Raw genomic sequence first — 16282 nt, forward strand, 5'->3', positions numbered from 1 at the left:
GATCATACCCGAGAAACTACTCCTTTTATCGCGCTTTCTCGCCCGTGCTAAATTTCTGGTCTTGGTTCTGCCTCTCATTGGATTATCATCGTTCAAGTACCTTGCATTGTCAGGAGTAATTCAGCTTTCAAGCAAGATGTGTTGTGTAGTAGCTTGTCTCCTATATCACAGTTGCGCACTCGTTGTCAGGCCATAACCAGCATGTTACTGTTGCGAGTCGAACAGCATAGTCACGTTCTTGACCAGTCCTTCCGACTGGATGAGCCAGGCTTCGTATGAGATGAAGTAAGGCTTCCGGTCGCTGAACCATCCCTCCATCCGTACAGGTCCCCCTGTCGCTGTTCTACCAGCTTCATCTTGAGATTCCTCACTTGGAGACTTGGCTATTGCGAGATAACTTTATTGATATCATTTATCGAGTGATTGATCCGCGGCGAAAGATGAAGATTAGCGTGGGAGATCATGAGTATATCGAACAGGGTTCGGCTTCACTTCAAAGACCGTACAATTCAAATAGTTGTTTATCTCATTAATGGAAGATAACATCATGGCGCCGGACTCCAAAAGCTACAAGGGGGTCACAGGGGGCAGGACAAAGAGGTTTATTTTATGCGTAGCTTGTTATTAGGTAATGGGGGTTGATGGTTGCGGTGGCTGTTCCTGGACTTCACACCAGCCTCTTTCAGGAAAGCACATCATCCAGATGTAGTCCTCAGTGTATCAGAGACATTAGCCGCTGGAAGCGTAAGAGACGAAATTAGTAAAAAATCTTATGCTGCTTAAACCAGGCCCTAAGGCTGTTTATTTCTGTACCCTAAGACTTGGAAGACCAACGTTTCTGCTACCCAGTAGGTAGTGTTCCACAATCGGTCCTTTATTTAGACATGCCGTACCTAGTAGTAAAATGAGTCCAGTAACGGAACTGAATTGATTGTGTGTTGCACTGTAGTTACTTCTTAAATATTATTTAGCGTCTTGGTGTTTCTGTTGCTTGAAAGAGCACCCACATGATTGTGATACAAACACTCAAAAGCCACTGGTCTTTCTTCTAAATTACCTACTGGACGATACTGCAATCATTGATCTCTTCTGAACAGCCTTTCCGCATATGGACCCCTAGAATTCATCTACTTATGATCTTTCACCAACTTGACCTTTCGACTATTCATATGTGGCCAGGGCGAACTACGAGATTTTGATATTGAGGCCTGACGTCCTGTTTCTGGCCTCCCAGTACTCACTTTCCGTAACATGTGAGTCTGAGTACTACTAGCCTCGACTGACTCACCAAGTGACAATGTATGTACTGAAATTGTGAATAGAGAGATAAAATAGAATGGAGATTCTGTGGCTAGACTCTCAAGACAGTGGGAAACTATTATTATATGACTTGTCTCCACGATGCAGCCCGTTCAGTAGTAGCTCTATTTATTACTATTAATCCGTCTTGTGAATAACAGATAATTGATCACTAAAATGGTGTACAGCCAATAGCAATTAGGCCGCCCTGTGAGCATACAAGTCAATAATGATCAATAAATCGTTACTGGGGATAAAATACTAACATGGCTGTTGTCACTGCAGCAAACTGGGGTGCGGTTGGCAACACAAGCTTCAGCGTTTGGAATAGATGAGCCTGAGACGAGATTGTTAGATTAATAAACAGCATGATGTATCGGAAACGTACATGTTAATCCAATTGGAATGCTCAGGTCCTTAATAACAATACCAAGCAGCCCAAGAATCAGGCCAACCGGGCCATCGTTCGCTTTTCCAACACTCTGGCAGCATTGCAAGGAGGCTGGTGCAATGCATTGGCGAGAAGCAGCAGTCGTGGATGAAGTAGCGGCGGCTGATTCTGTCGTAGACTCGATTATGTGTGTCGTCGTTGATGCTGATTCGATCTCAGTTGTAGGCACAGCAGTGGCTGCATCGTCGGTTGACAGAGTCGCGGTGATAGTTTGGAACAGATCGGTTGTGGTCACACTGCCAAGTTCCGTGGTTTCAGCGCTGCTCTCGGCGCTAGAAGGTCGACAGGGACCAGCTGATACAGCACCGAGAACGATGGGCAGCAGAAAGGCAGTGAATCGCATCTTGGTGGATCAGGTGGCTTTCAACACTTGCTAGAGAAGTAACTATTAGGTTGAGAACAAGTGAAACAAGAAAGGAGGAAGTGCATTTGTTCACATCGAGCAAATAACAAAATAAAAGCTGAAGGCCGAGATAGTAAGCTAGTGCCACTAGCTTTCCAATAGTCTGTAAAGACTAGCCCAACATCGTTATTGAAGCGAGATTACATGTCTGCCACTATGCTCGTTTTGGCCAAGGAGTCAATCTAATAACTAACATCCCTTTCAAAATGCTTACCTGTACTGATTGCTGGTTATCCTAGAATTTCGCATTAGCATGCGTTCTTCTTTAACCAGCAGGGTTATCAGTAAGACTCAATAGAATCATGGCATCAGGGCTATTCTTTATCTTGATAAATCATGGCTTTATGAGCTGGATGTATTAAGAAGTATCATATTCTGCCAACCAGAGTGCGGTGGGAATAGGTGCTTATATTGCCATCAAGGAACCATTGTTTCGGCAAATAGCATGTTTCGCGTGACTAAACCGGTATCAAGTTTATATTGTAATTGAACTAGTGTTATTCCTGTGGTATATCAAATGTCGTCTAAATAACACTATAACTGGTCGTTCAAACTTGTGTGAAAGATTCACGATAAAGCGAGGGCACGCCAATAACCAAGTTCGGCCGAGTGAAAACTCTATTCAGACCTGACGTGCATATCGGTGATGTGCTGATCAGTCATGGATCTCAGCTTCGGCCACTAGCTGAGCCTCCTTATCTTAAACTGAATGGGCGTCTTCGCCTTCAACGTCAAACTTGGATTCCTCAACTCCACCTCTTTTCCATCGTCCGCTATCTCCATTTCGAAGTCTCTGATCAATCCCACCAGCAATACCTTCATATTCAACAGAGCCAGTGCTTTACCAGGACAAATCCGTGGACCATTCGAAAACGTCTCCATGGCGTAAGGACTGGATGCGTTGCTATCCATATCTTCCCATCGCTCCGGCCTGAAGACATCGGCGTCACTGCCCCAGATTTCCGGGTTGAGCTGGATCATGGCTGGTACAATTTGTACTGTTGTTCCTTTAGGAATATGTGTTCCAGCAATAGCCATATCCTTTTGCGCTTCCCATGGTATGGCCAGAGTTGGTGAGTGGACACGCATGGCTTCGCGGATGACATTGTCAAGAAAGGGAAGCTCATCAATTCCTTTGGCGGACATTTCTGTACCCAGTGAATGGATCTCTGCTCGTAAGCGTTGCTGTGAAGCAGGGTCCTTGGCAAGTGAATATGCTGTCCAGATTAGAGCACTAGCAGTCGTCTCATGTCCGGCAGCGATGACCTGCATGGTCTAATACACGAATTAGTAAACTCGGCCATTCAAGGACCACATACTACTTACAATATCGATCAACTCTTCTTTTGAAAGCTTTTGACTTTCTCCAGCACTCGCTTCAATCATCCTGGTCAACAGGTCATCCGAGAGTTTATCATCTTCCTTCAGTAGCTTCGTAGCCCCTACTTCAGCTGTGCGCTGTTCAATGAGGCCCTCCATCATTGTCTTCAAAGCAGATTTGGCGCGGATGAAGTCCAAATTGGCAGATACAGGCAACCATCGGAGTGGGATAAACGGGTTGATGAAGCTTATGATCTGACCGGCAAGTGGCTGAGCGAGAATGGCGTTGTAGCATTGTTCGAAAGATAGTGGAGATGATTCCGAGCGGAAATCACGTAGTTCTCTGCCGAGTAGTGAGACACCAATGATGTCGAGCGTGGCACGGGTGATAAGGTCTTCAACTTCTAGGAATTAGACAAGAGTAAAGAAAGACGGGATCGGCAGTACATACTCTCAACTATTCCACTCTTACTTCCTTCTAAAGCTTCTCCGATCTCGCGGTTTAGCTTTTGGGAGTAGGTCACAAAGGTCGGAAACAGCTTTCTTATACTCGGTCGTGACAAGGGCCCTAAGCAGGTCAGCATAAGACCAGACACTGGCCGTTCAACTCTTACCTGCGGTGATTCTCCTCAGCCTCTTGTGCTGTTCCCCCACACTGAACAGAAGCCCAAGGCCGAGAAACTCTCCTACGAGGGTGTGAAAGAAACCGGGTTTGGCAAAGAAATATGCATTGGTTTGCAGCACCTCGCGACAAGCTTCCAGACTATTCACCAGCAAGATCTCCTCGTTGAGCCATGAAAGACACCTTATGAAAGGTGCGCCGGGCCACTGTCGCGTCCATTGCAGATACACATCGTTAGGTCCTCCGCCGCGAAGAATGCGCAAAGCATGTCCAACGAAAGGTTGATGGTCCTATCATGAGAGGAAGCGTTAGCGAAACCCAAACTTTAAATGGTATGTCTGGTGATTCGGGCACTTTACCTTTGGCCCCGGGAGGCCTTTGAACTGAGAAGAGTGCGGGCGAAGGGCAATTGCAATGATGCGGTGGGAGATGAGGCCCAAGACAGCCAACGCTGCACCCCAGAGAATCGTTGCGTATGAGGCTTCCATTGATTTCATGCGCACATCACCCATGTATTGAACAGCAAAAGCCTGTAGGAAAAAGGGAATAAAATATTTCTCGCATACGTGAGTGTCTTGCTCTTGTGATACCCCTCCATTACTAATGCTGACTGGCCCAACCCAGTAGTTGCATGCAGGGATAATCACTTTCAGGTCGCCGCTTACTCTGGTGTGTCAGCTATCAATTATTTACCTGGACAAAGATGGATCAGCTAAGAACTGGTGGTCCCCGAGAGTGGAGCTATTCAGATAAAGACCTGACACTGAAAGTAACAAAATGATCATGGGAATAATATTTGGTATATGTCTAAAGTAAAGATATCGTTAGGCACATAAAAACCAATAAAACCTCTTCCATTTGGGCCAGCCTAGCCGTTCTTCCCGCTCTTGCTCTGCCATGATGTGCACGCGAAAGTACCGTCGTCCCGTTTCAACATCCATCTCCTCGAGTCGCACAACCTGCGTGCGATACCACATCTTGTGGCAGATATAGAATAGCAAGATGATCGGGATTGCCAGAACCTTCAAGAAGAAGTTCTGTGCAACACCCGAGGCTCCATCAACAATGTCGGGTGCATACACCGGCGACGCAGCTATCCAGATCTGCGATAGGAGCACGAGGATATAACCTATCAAGGCAACCCATGCTCCTGTGACGCCGACGTTTGACTTGAACGGCAGCTGGTCGAGCGTGTGTGCGTTGTGGCTCCAGGCAGCGCGAAATCGGATGTAACAAAGACAGATACTACCCCAGGTGAACAAAGTGCTCAGAGCGCTGATGGAGAGGAGCCAGTTGAAAATGGCATCGTGAGAATTCACATCTGCAAGGAATGCTAGAAGGCCTATACAAGATGCAAAGAGGATGGCCATGAGTGGGCGACCTTGTCGATCCACGTAGGCAAAGATATGAGGTGCGTGAGACTGCTCGGCCAAGGCAGCTAATGTCCTCGACGACCCAAAGACAGCCGAGTTGCCGACACTGATAACAGCTATCAAGATGATGGCATTCATTATTCCAGGGAGGAGAGAAGTACCGGCCTTCTCTATCGCAATAACAAAGGGGCTCGCTGTAGCATCTGCGACGTTATCACCGCCGACAAGACGCCTATCATCAGATGGCACCAATAGTCCGACGAGCAAGAGGGCCACTAAATAGAAAATCATGATGCGCCAAAAGACCTGCTTGATTGCTGTGGGCAGTGACTTTCGAGGATTAGCTGTCTCGGCGGCGGCCAGACCGATCAACTCTGTCCCGGTAAATGAAAAGGCAGACGTCACCAAGACGCTGCAAAAGCCCTTGAACCCGTTCTTGAACGCACCTGGGTTCCGCCAATACGTTCCACCTATGTAATGGCCCTCTGGCTCGCCAGCTATGTTGATCACAATAGCCAAGAGTCTATACGATGGTTAGCGAGGAATATCAACGGTGACGAAGGTTAACCGACATGAAGCCAACGATGGCGGTGATCTTGATAATGGAAAAGATAAACTCAGCTTCTCCGTACGTCTTGACGCCGAATAGGTTGATAGCGACTATGGTGAGTAGAAAAACAGAAACAAAGACGGATCTGTCAATGGTTTCATCCCAGTACCCTATAGTAAAAGCACCGGCGATTATCTCCAAAGGCAATACGAACAACCATTGTAAGCAATAACTACACGAAAAACTGTCAGTGATGTCTGGAAGAGTGGATGTTGTGACTCACTTCCAACCCATGGCAAACCCCCATGATGGATCCAGGAATCGCGTTGAAAATGCTGAGAAGGAGCCAGCTATTGGAAAGGCTACACATAGCTCGCCTAAAGATTGCATCGTGCAATACTGCATGCCTCCGATGAGGATATATGATAGTAGAAGGCTGGCTGGACCACCTCTGTATAATGAGCCGCCCGACGCGACGAATAAACCAGTTCCTGGGCTTGAGTTAGTCGACTGTTCTCATACGTAAATAAACCAGCGGAGATTGAGAGGATACTGAATGAACATGAGATGAACAAGGAAGACAAGTCCACTCGATGAATGAGAAGACTCAAGTAAACACTTACCAATAGAACCTCCAAATGCAATCATCTGCAAATGCCTTCCTTTCAACTCCCTCGCCAGCGCCGTATTTGCCGTCTTTGCATTGGCCGCTCTCAAATCGTAGAACCTCTCGGGAGCATCGGTAGGTAGATATCCAGGTCTTGGCTCGGCGCGTCTGAAGCCATTGATCCAATTTCCTGCTCCGTAGAGTATCGGAGGTTCGTGTTTTATACTGTCAGTTGTTGGCAAAGAATCCAGCTCTATTTGCGTGCCGTTCATATTTTGGATGTCGCGTTCTTTCATTGTGAGGTCTTTTTTTAGTTGGCGGTCAAAGATGAGAAGGCGGGGGGATTGGAAGATATGGAGATTTATAATTTGGGAGGGAGAGTAAAGAGAAACACTGTGAGGGAGCTAGACATGGGGATGTTGTTTGACTGAGGTTGGGGTAACGAATGACGTTGTGTGATTGAAATGATCGTGTCAATGTAGCTGCGTAACTTGATTGCGATGCAGATTATTCATCGATTGCCGATAAGCAAGAAAAAAACTCTGTTTATCGGCTTCTAGAAGGCTTCTAGAAGAATATCCCAGACATCCAGACGGGTTTGCCACGGGTACAAATGCGTTCTTTAGTTGGGTGGCAAATGCTAAGAGAAGATCGACAAAGAGGATAATCAAGATAGGTACAAGTTGAGAGTAGAACATCGACATATGTTGAAGATGGAGAAATCATGCAGACAAAATGAGATGAGATGAGTGAGATGAGACAAGGTGCATTGAAGGAAGAGAGATGACAATGTGAGATGGCCTAACCACTGAAATTAGTGTACCCCGTTCAGTAGTCTAGGCGACACAATGTGGAGGAAGTCAGCGGGACGTTTCAACGGGCGACGACATCAGCAACTTGGCTTTAGGGACAAGATCAAGACTTTTTATCACCTCTTCGACACTTGCTTACGCCGATAAAGCTATTGTATGCCCTGTAATGGTTACATTCCATTTCCCAAATATCAATCAGGCACTCGTACCCCCAAAACCATCTCTTCTGCCCATGGGGAGCAAGACCATATCTTATCCACTCTGGGTCTGGGGTCGACCTGGTCCCTGAAGCTATCGTGGTGGGTTTGCAGTTGCTGTTACGTACATGAATTAGGTTAACATCACTAGACCGTGGGGAAATCGTCTCATGTTTGGCAAAATAAAAGTTCGTGATTATCGTGGTATCCTAGTAATATACAAGATATAATCCATGCTTAATTCAATCGCAAATTTCAATGATTCGTCTGCGCTCGCTGCACCTCTCTGACATCTCCAGCAATCACTGCCGTTGGAGGCTGTCGGTATGCAAACCCATCCCGCGGTATCTCCATTGACTCGTTGAAGTGTTCACGTGTGATGAGTGAATCGTGACTCTGAGTTGGACTAACAGGCCGTTCCCCGGAGCCTTTCGAGATGGAATCATCATGTGATTTGGCCCAGATCCCTTCCGTCGTTCGTACAGGGGCTTCGTCTTCCTCCCACTGACTCTGTCCAGCCGTGCGAGTAAGTCTCGTGCCCTGCGATTGGGATCTCGAGTTGGAGTATCCGTCGTAACTCGCCGAGTCCTTGTACTTCTTTCGCTTGACACCACTGTCGCGCAAGAACGATCCAAGCGCAACGATATTGCCGACGGCGGTGGCGGCGAGGATCTCGATGGACGCCCACATTGTGCGAACTACCTGACTACCGCCCGCTTGTAGAATTCGCGGGATACGGTACAAAGTGATGCCAACAGTCAAGAGTCCGAAACCGAAAAGCATGATGAGAAGAACCTTGCGCTTGGTTGGAATTTGTGTCGATAAGATAATGGGAATGGGAAAAGCGATGAGAAGAAGATCGGTGAGGGCGTTGCACGAGCCCATCGTGAGCATCTGCACAAACGCTTGACGGCATTGAGGTCCAGGATCGGGTGTGACCTGCCAGTAGTGAGGGAACGGCTGACACTCGGCGAGATCGCTAACGAGAACGGCAAGAAAGGTGGCAGCGAGGGTGCCGCGAATAACGTGAATCATGACACGATGTGATCTTCGTCTTGTGGCACCGGCAAGACGCTCAAAGAATTCAAGAGTGGTAAGTTTAAGAATCCAAAGCCTGAGTTTTGTTAGCAACAGCATCCGCGATATCGATACGTTATCACATACACAGAAGCGTAGAATATCCTACTCGCCATGACGAAGCGGCTTCCCATAACCCTCTTTTCGATATCCTCGTCACTCAGGTCCAATCCATCCAGGTTCACATTATTCGTGCCGTTCTTGAGCACAAAATGAACACACACGGCTCTTAGAACGAGTGGTACGAGAGCTGCGGCAACAATCTTGTCCTCCTTGAGTAACTTTTCGACACGCACATATCTACCGGCCATTCGAGTTAGGATGATGGCCATGCAGAATGCTGTGATCCACCACGAGACAAGCAGGGTTGGCTTGTCCTCATCAAAGGCCCGGGCATCAGGCGCATCCGAGTAGAGCGACATGGCGGAGAGGTCGAGGGCGATACGCCCGGTGACAAGTTACTAACGAGCCAGTCTGGATTAGGTTGATATGAGTATAAAATCCCCGATTGTTGGTATGTTGGATAAAAAGCAAAGAACGTAAAAAGGCGGAGAAAAGCAAATAATTAGAAAACATCAGGGTTCCTGCATTTGAGGGACGGGATGCGGGACATAAATGAATCCTCAGCAGATCGAAGAGCTAGTAGACAAGAACAAGGGGTCAGGTAAAAAGAGACCCTGGTCAATCGGGTCCAGACAAATGGTGTCACCAAAGCAGGACAAGACAAGACGTTAGCTGTGTTGGATGGTCAGCGAAAGCGGCACAGTTCAGCCGCCACTGGTGATGGCGCATGTCAATGGCCAGCCGTTCACTAAAAAGAGCCGAGTCTAACTAGTGCCAGGGGCACGCCACCCATTCATTCCTTCTGTAACTTGTAAGCAATAAAATGAGTTTTGCTTCAATTGGAGGAAGAGGATCAATCTGGTTGTGGTGGTTGCGGTCGGTTATGCACAGTAGTTACTATCAAGACTTCAATCCATCAATCCCATCGCATTCAAAACCCTCCAGATGAACAAGACCCACCCTCATTACCAATGGCCTGGACATTCTCATCCATGTCGCGATCGTGTCATGAATGTGTGCGAAATCGGTACCGTTACATTGGGGGAGGGTTGACAGCCAGGGGTGCCGTATATTGAACCGTACCGCATGGTGTTTTACTCTTGGCTGCTAGGCTAACTCAATTCTGCACAAGCTGCATATTGCGAAGTCGGAGCAAAAAGATAGCGTTTTAAAGCGCGGAAAAAGAGTTGACGTGGGTCGGTGTCTTGGCCTGTTGAAGAAGTTGCATAGAATGTGGCGTCAAGGATCAATTATCCGAAGTGGTGTCATGTATATTAATACTAGAATTGTTTGATGTTACGATAGATTGTGTGTTTAATAAAGGAGAAAGAGGGAAATACGGATAACGATGGGCGAATGTGGATGCAGTCAAAGGAGGATGATCGCTATAATTTGACTGATAAGACGCATAATACGGGCCAATAATAGAGGCCATCACCTCTACAAGATTGTCCTCTCACAGGATTGGGCCCCTTGGCACCCAATAAGTTGCTTTTTCACCGAAAGGATGGCTACAGTGGCTGGTTCGCACGTGGAAATAGCCCCTAATCACAAGCTGACGATCCAGTCCCGTCGCTAGTCCGAGGGAAGGATTTTCCTCTGATGCATTTCTCACATGTCGTTGTTGGTCGGCCCAAGCCCAAGCCCAAGCCCAAGCTCTCGTATCAATTCTCGCTTGATAATCCAAGTCTGGGGAAATAAACATTGTCAAGTGTCGTGCACTCTGGGGAAAGAAGTGTCGCCCTGTAAGGCCAGCCAAAGAAAGCATTTGTCGTTACATAAAGGAGACGTAACAGTTTGCGATGAGGAATTTGGTGGCAACAGGCACTGTCTCTTTTTTTCCCTCACCGGTCTTGCCCTGGTCACGTCTAGCGCTGGTCTTATTGGTGTATCAATATCCCTGCTGTAGGTAGTGAATGGGTCTTTGGTCTGACAGTGACAGTCAATCAATTCCCTGGGTCTGATCTCGGCTCCTTTCCACCGTAAAACTCAATTATCTGATGTTCTCTTCCTGCCTGAATTAATCTAGGCCAGGATTTGACTTTGATCCTTCTTCTAGACCAGCCGCGGGACGATACATGCCATTCCAAAACAGCCTCATTCCACCCACACGAGACTTGGCTAGTAACAAAATGTGGACTGCCACGTTTCTGGGCCGTTCTATCCAAGCTAGACTTGATCAAGCCATATTCCAGCTCAGCTTTAGGTAGCATTTAACTCTTCAATTCCGCGTTTGACTCTGTCATTGTCCCTGTACGGATATATCAGCTGAACGCGAGCACCTAGCTATCCATAAAACAGTATCCAACTCGCCGTCTCCGCTTGAAACAGCTCCCCTATTATTATCTCCAGTCCCTCATCGACGTTGTGTCCGGATACCATTCCACTGGGTCCCGGGTCTAGCGTCGGCTATCCAGCCATTAGCTCCCCTGAAGCGGTAGATCCTCCGGATTGGCGTCGTCTGAAAGGTTCTGAACAAGACAGGTTTGCGAATCAAGTTTCCACTATTGATCAGTAGCGAGGCCGACAACGGGCGTCGTTGCTTGATCAGATTACCTGTGTAAATTGAGGCTTGGCCGGAAATAGCTGCTTGTCCGTCAGTTAGCACGGACTCATCAATATCTATGCAGGGTAACCGCTGTTAGTCAGGATAAGTGGTACACTCAACAGATATCTAGAGAAATGAGACGATTCCAGAAAAGAACTACTGATTCAATAGTTTTAGGTGAATAGATTACAGAGTAGCAGGAAAGGCTATATCATGACGATGATAGCAAAAAGAAAAAAACATACAACAGTGAGGATTCCCCAGTCGTCACCGACCTGAGTACTAATTCACCGCTTCTCGGCTTGACTATGGGAGAGCAGACGGGATCCCGTATTTTCCAAGAGCTATGGTCGTATGTAATAGATGCAGGCGCTGATTCAGTACATTGATGAGAAACATCAGGACTCCAGCGCTGCTTTGGTGATGGGACTACGCGTTACAAACTTGTCACGAATGACCAAGGTTTCAAGATGAAGAATTTGCTGCTGTGTTTAGGGCTTACCAGAACCTTCTCCATCAGTCACCCACATGATAGAGTTTATTGTGCTAGGCAACTACCCTGTCACGTAGATGTTTTTGTTGGGAAAGTTAAGTAGTTATTGGATTGGAAAAACCTTGATCTGAATATTTAAGTTCTTGGTCCAGATGGATCATTGGGGTTGTGTCAGGCATGCTTGGGCTCGTTGGTTCAGATGACTTCAAGCATTGATAGTGAATATATTTTAGTTCCCAGCACTTCTACTACAGGAGATCTGGTCCCTTGCTCAACACAAATTTACCTAGTGCTATAGAGTTGGAGGTCATACGAGAGATCTGGGCACTTACACTTTCTTTTACTTAACTGTATGTGAAAGCCTGAGACTTGTCGATTTACTTAAAAATCCTTAATGAAGGATCCATCTGGAACAAAAGCTCAAAAGATTATACAAGGTTTCCCCAATGACTAATAACTAACTTTTCCAATAAGAACACGTATGCTGTGATAGAAGAAGCTTCTTCCAGGCTGTGCGCACAGTAGTTCGAAGGCTATAACATATGTGGTTTCTATTGGGGTGATGTAGAAAGTCAAGTCCAAGGCGGTCCGAACGTAGAAAATTCGTCAATTAATCTAGATTAGGTGCGTGACCTTCTAATTATCTACCCTGGGAATCAATGTTGTCAACTGTATCTGGGCTCTTATACGTGGTGATACAATTGCAAGGCTGGCTTGTCTCTAGTCCAAGTTCAAGCTGGTAGATCTGAGCTGGAACATTCCACCACGAGTGGGAAACCTCGACCAAGCTTTGAAAAAGGACTTGATAAAAGTTAGACCAGTGACTCAAGTCTATGTTGCCTGAAAGCCTTGTGTGATAAAGTTTGCATGCTGAACATTGGGCGGCTCTTGGTGGTGCGCGTGATGGAGCGACAGGGGGCAAAAATCTCAGGTTTGAAATGTCGAGTACGTCCAAACCAGTGTATCTGCGCATCTCCTAGGGTCAAACTGGTGACATTCCATGGACTCGAAGCCTTTGTCTCTGTATTCATGTGGTTTGATCGCAAAATTTTACCAGGTGCGCCAGACAGCGTTGATGGGCAGGTACCTCGGGGTACTTGCCACATGTCGGCATTCCAGCACCACTACCATTCTCTCACCAAATTTCGCGGGACAGCCTGTAATGCTTATGGCAGATACACTTTGGTGGTTCGATAACCTTTTGCACCTAATTGTGCCAAAAGTTGGGAAGAAACTTTGCGTAAAAATTTATCCAAGTATAAAAAGGAAGGCAGGCTTCCGCCTGTTAAGTGCGAGTCTCAGAATTTCTCATATCATTAGTATGCCCGCACAGAGACGAGGTTTTCATCAGCGATCCTTTGATGTTAATTTGAGGTATCATCACTGACTGCTGTTGGGAAGTGGTCAGTTTATTACACCTTAAGTACTGTTGGCAAGTGGTCGGGCAGGTGGGGGAGTTATGAATGTCGCTCCTTCCCTCCTTGTTGTTGCGCGCCATCGTTGAGGGGTGAGGCTCAGCGCGCGCGCCACACGCCGGCCACAGCCATGGGAACTGGGGGGATCCTCACGCTCTGAGAGGATGACACTTTGCAGAACTGTGATGATACTGTTTTACCTTTGCATCCTTTATGCTTACGCGTTTATGGATGCGAACTGGTTCAGTCTGAGTTCAACCACGCAAAAGATCAAGTTTGACAAAGCGGCCCATGAACAACTCTTTTCGAAGAGATCCAAAGTTGGAGTGCTCTAGTCCATGTTGTTGTTTTCTGTTGCAAGCGTTGATATGCGTTTCATGCCCTACAGTGCCCCTCGAAGAACCAAGTGGACAATTCGAGCGAGAGCCAGACACTTTTCCTCCTCAAACCTCCTTCCAACAATCTGGATACCAACAGGTGCTCCGTCGTAAATAGCCGGGTCATCTATGCAAGCGCGAACATAAGTATGTAGAATACAGGATAGCCAGAATAAATCTTTTATTATAGGTCAAGACTTACATGCTTTCCAGTTCTTGGTGTCCAAATCACCCAACGGCTTGTACGAGTCGTCAAAAACGTCAATGTTCGCATCAGCTCGTATGGTAGGAATGACGACAACCGAATAGTTGGTCACATTCATCGCATCGGTGTACGCTATGATTTTGGTCAGTACCAAATCATCATTGGTAACATGGAATAATCACCTCCGTGATAGTACTTTCCGGGGATAACAGCTGGGTGGGGTGCAACAGGCATCAAAACGGCATCCACGATTTGTCCTACAAAATCAGCCTCTGACTGGATCTTGTCAAGGTCAGTATCTTACCGTCTGATTCTTGGGTGGAATTCCAGTAATCCGAATACTCTCGCTCATACTCGAGGCCCTGCATGGTCAGCTCTTGGTACTTGAGTAGCTCTGTAGGGGTTTTGAGCTTGAAGCCGTCTTCAAGGTCTGGTATCAGGGGTTCACCCGATCGGTCTAGGTGACTGTGTACGTCGTGTGCACCGTCTGCACTAAAGAAGCCTCCCTGCAAATAACAAATGTAAGTATGCGCATCTAAAGCGAGTGAAGGAGATGAACTTACGATTAGGGTTGTGGCTCTTTCTTGTGATGGAGGCTCCCAGTCCACCACCTGTGGTATGTCAGCGAGAAGACCCACTGGACCAATCATGTTCACTTACCTTGTGTCCAGCCTTTTTCAAAGCTTCAGCAACAACTCGAAGTCCGCGAAGAACAGGAGGATGAGGCCCAACCATCCCGTCGGACCAAAGAATACCCATCTTCAAGGGCCTCTCGCCTGACTTAGCATTACCCTTCGAGTCGGCCCTTGATAGATACGAGTCCATCATTTCCTTTCTGAAAGGGATTGGTAAGACGGCTGGATCCCGAAGCCACGGCTCTGTACCTAGAACAGACTTGAACACGATCTCAAGCGCATCGATGGAAGTACCCATGAATCCGAGCGAGGACCGGTACGTATCCTGTCCAGGATTCGTGTTTGCAGCATCGCGGTAAGAAAGCCGGTTCGAAGTCGGCTTGATGGAATAGATGCCGCAGAAACCAGTCGGTATGCGCAATGATCCACCAATGTCCGTACCAACTCCAACAGAGCTCCCTCCTAAAGCCATCAACGCAGCCTCTCCTCCTGATGAACCTCCACAGGATAGGTTTTGGTTGTTAGGGTTCAACGTCTCGCCTATGACGTTATTCTTAGTCTCTCCAAACAGCAATGTCTGGGGGAGACTCGTCTTGCAGTACAGCACCGCTCCCAGGGACAGTAGCTCGGTGACGATTTGGCTTTCAACCTTGTGGGTCTTGTCCGGGTCCGATACTCCAAGGTTGCCGCCAATCCAACCGACGTATCCCATTGTTGTATCGACACCCTTGACGTGAAATTGGTCTTTGAGACTGATGGGCAGCCCGTGAAGTGGTCCAAGTGGCTTGTTATGCTTCGCGAAGTAGTCGTCTAGATACTTGGCTCGCTCCAGTGCTTGATCAAAGAAGACTTCGTGCAGGCAATTGTTCTAGAACTGCAAGTAAGAAATGGTAACTTTTAAAGGAGTGGATGAGTCTTACAATTTGATGCGCAACAGCGGCCCGTTTGCAAAAGGCTGAGGCGACCTGAACTGCCGACAATTTCCCTTCCCCTAGAGCCTTCAAAATGGGTGCACTTGTCATAGAAGTCACGGAGACATCTCGTTCGTCCAGAAACTGTTGAATGAAAGGGCCAGTGATGTCACGCTGTTGACGGGCGCGTTCGAGGTCTTTTGGGGACAATCTCCATTCCGGTCGGATCTTGTCCAGAACCTCAGCGCGCTTGGCAGCAGCTCGGCTTTCCCAAGTACTCTTTCCCATTTTAAAAAATCGATTGATGTTTGGTCTTGGAATGTTTCTAATTTTCTGCATTTACGGGCGGTATGGGCTCGATGTGTTGATGTAAAAAGTGCAAGAATTGAACATGCTGTGAATGAATGACGACGACATCTGCCATTTCGTGAAACGTGTGACATGTGACCTGTGAGGTCTTGTAAGAGGCAAAAATACATTGTTGATTGAGGGAGATACCTATTCATATTGGCGCATATTTAAACCATTATATATAGATCCTGTATCACTCTGTATCGAAGCACAAGTTACTGCTAGCAGTAACCTTTGCTGGGAACCCATAGATGATGGATTCTCTGTAAAACGAAAAGCATCAATAAACGTGGTCGAGTGTGGGTTATAACCATAACTCTCAGTTGCCCTACCCTGTTACCTTGTTGTGTTGATGTCGGATAATTGCATTTTTATACAACTCATGCATGCAACTCTCCATGCATCTGAATGCTGCAAGTGGGACTCGGCACAACAAGTCTTTGCGGCAGTTGGATTCTAGATCATGGCAGTTCTTGGCTTATATCAGCGTCTAACAATTAGTGCCAGATCTGGAATATAGATATAGGTATATCCCGCCTCTGTCAATAAGGGTGGCATCACTGTCTTGCGAAG

The 16282-nt window shown here is 47.1% G+C and overlaps 4 protein-coding genes across 4 annotated transcripts, besides 2 other annotated features; all 4 read right to left on the reverse strand.

Annotated features, from left to right (window-relative positions):
* Positions 1-1471: 1471 nt before the first annotated feature.
* On the reverse strand, positions 1472-2093 carry FPSE_05314 (uncharacterized protein; the record flags this gene model as incomplete). The annotated part of the gene is made up of 3 exons (XM_009258432.1): positions 1472-1507; positions 1566-1636; positions 1688-2093. 3 exons carry the CDS (start codon positions 2091-2093, stop codon positions 1472-1474), a joined length of 513 nt encoding a protein of 170 aa, XP_009256707.1.
* Positions 2094-2834: 741 nt separating this feature from the next.
* On the reverse strand, positions 2835-6921 carry FPSE_05313 (uncharacterized protein; the record flags this gene model as incomplete). Its single annotated transcript, XM_009258431.1, has 9 exons — positions 2835-3428; positions 3480-3874; positions 3925-4041; positions 4088-4385; positions 4455-4761; positions 4945-5991; positions 6041-6250; positions 6302-6509; positions 6642-6921. The coding sequence occupies 9 exons, from the start codon at positions 6919-6921 to the stop codon at positions 2835-2837; spliced, it is 3456 nt and encodes a 1151-aa protein (XP_009256706.1).
* Positions 6922-7360: 439 nt separating this feature from the next.
* Positions 7361-7385: a microsatellite.
* A 504-nt stretch (positions 7386-7889) lies between these two features.
* Positions 7890-9133, reverse strand: FPSE_05312 (uncharacterized protein; the record flags this gene model as incomplete). Its single annotated transcript, XM_009258430.1, has 2 exons — positions 7890-8748; positions 8799-9133. 2 exons carry the CDS (start codon positions 9131-9133, stop codon positions 7890-7892), a joined length of 1194 nt encoding a protein of 397 aa, XP_009256705.1.
* Positions 9134-11556: 2423 nt separating this feature from the next.
* Positions 11557-11681: a repeat region.
* A 1803-nt stretch (positions 11682-13484) lies between these two features.
* FPSE_05311 (uncharacterized protein) lies at positions 13485-15646 on the reverse strand (the record flags this gene model as incomplete). The annotated part of the gene is made up of 7 exons (XM_009258429.1): positions 13485-13581; positions 13617-13734; positions 13810-13944; positions 14117-14318; positions 14376-14423; positions 14473-15315; positions 15368-15646. 7 exons carry the CDS (start codon positions 15644-15646, stop codon positions 13485-13487), a joined length of 1722 nt encoding a protein of 573 aa, XP_009256704.1.
* Between the last annotated feature and the right edge of the window lie 636 nt (positions 15647-16282).

Source organism: Fusarium pseudograminearum, chromosome 2, assembly GCF_000303195.2.
Source record: "Fusarium pseudograminearum CS3096 chromosome 2, whole genome shotgun sequence".
Lineage (NCBI taxonomy): Eukaryota > Fungi > Ascomycota > Sordariomycetes > Hypocreales > Nectriaceae > Fusarium > Fusarium pseudograminearum.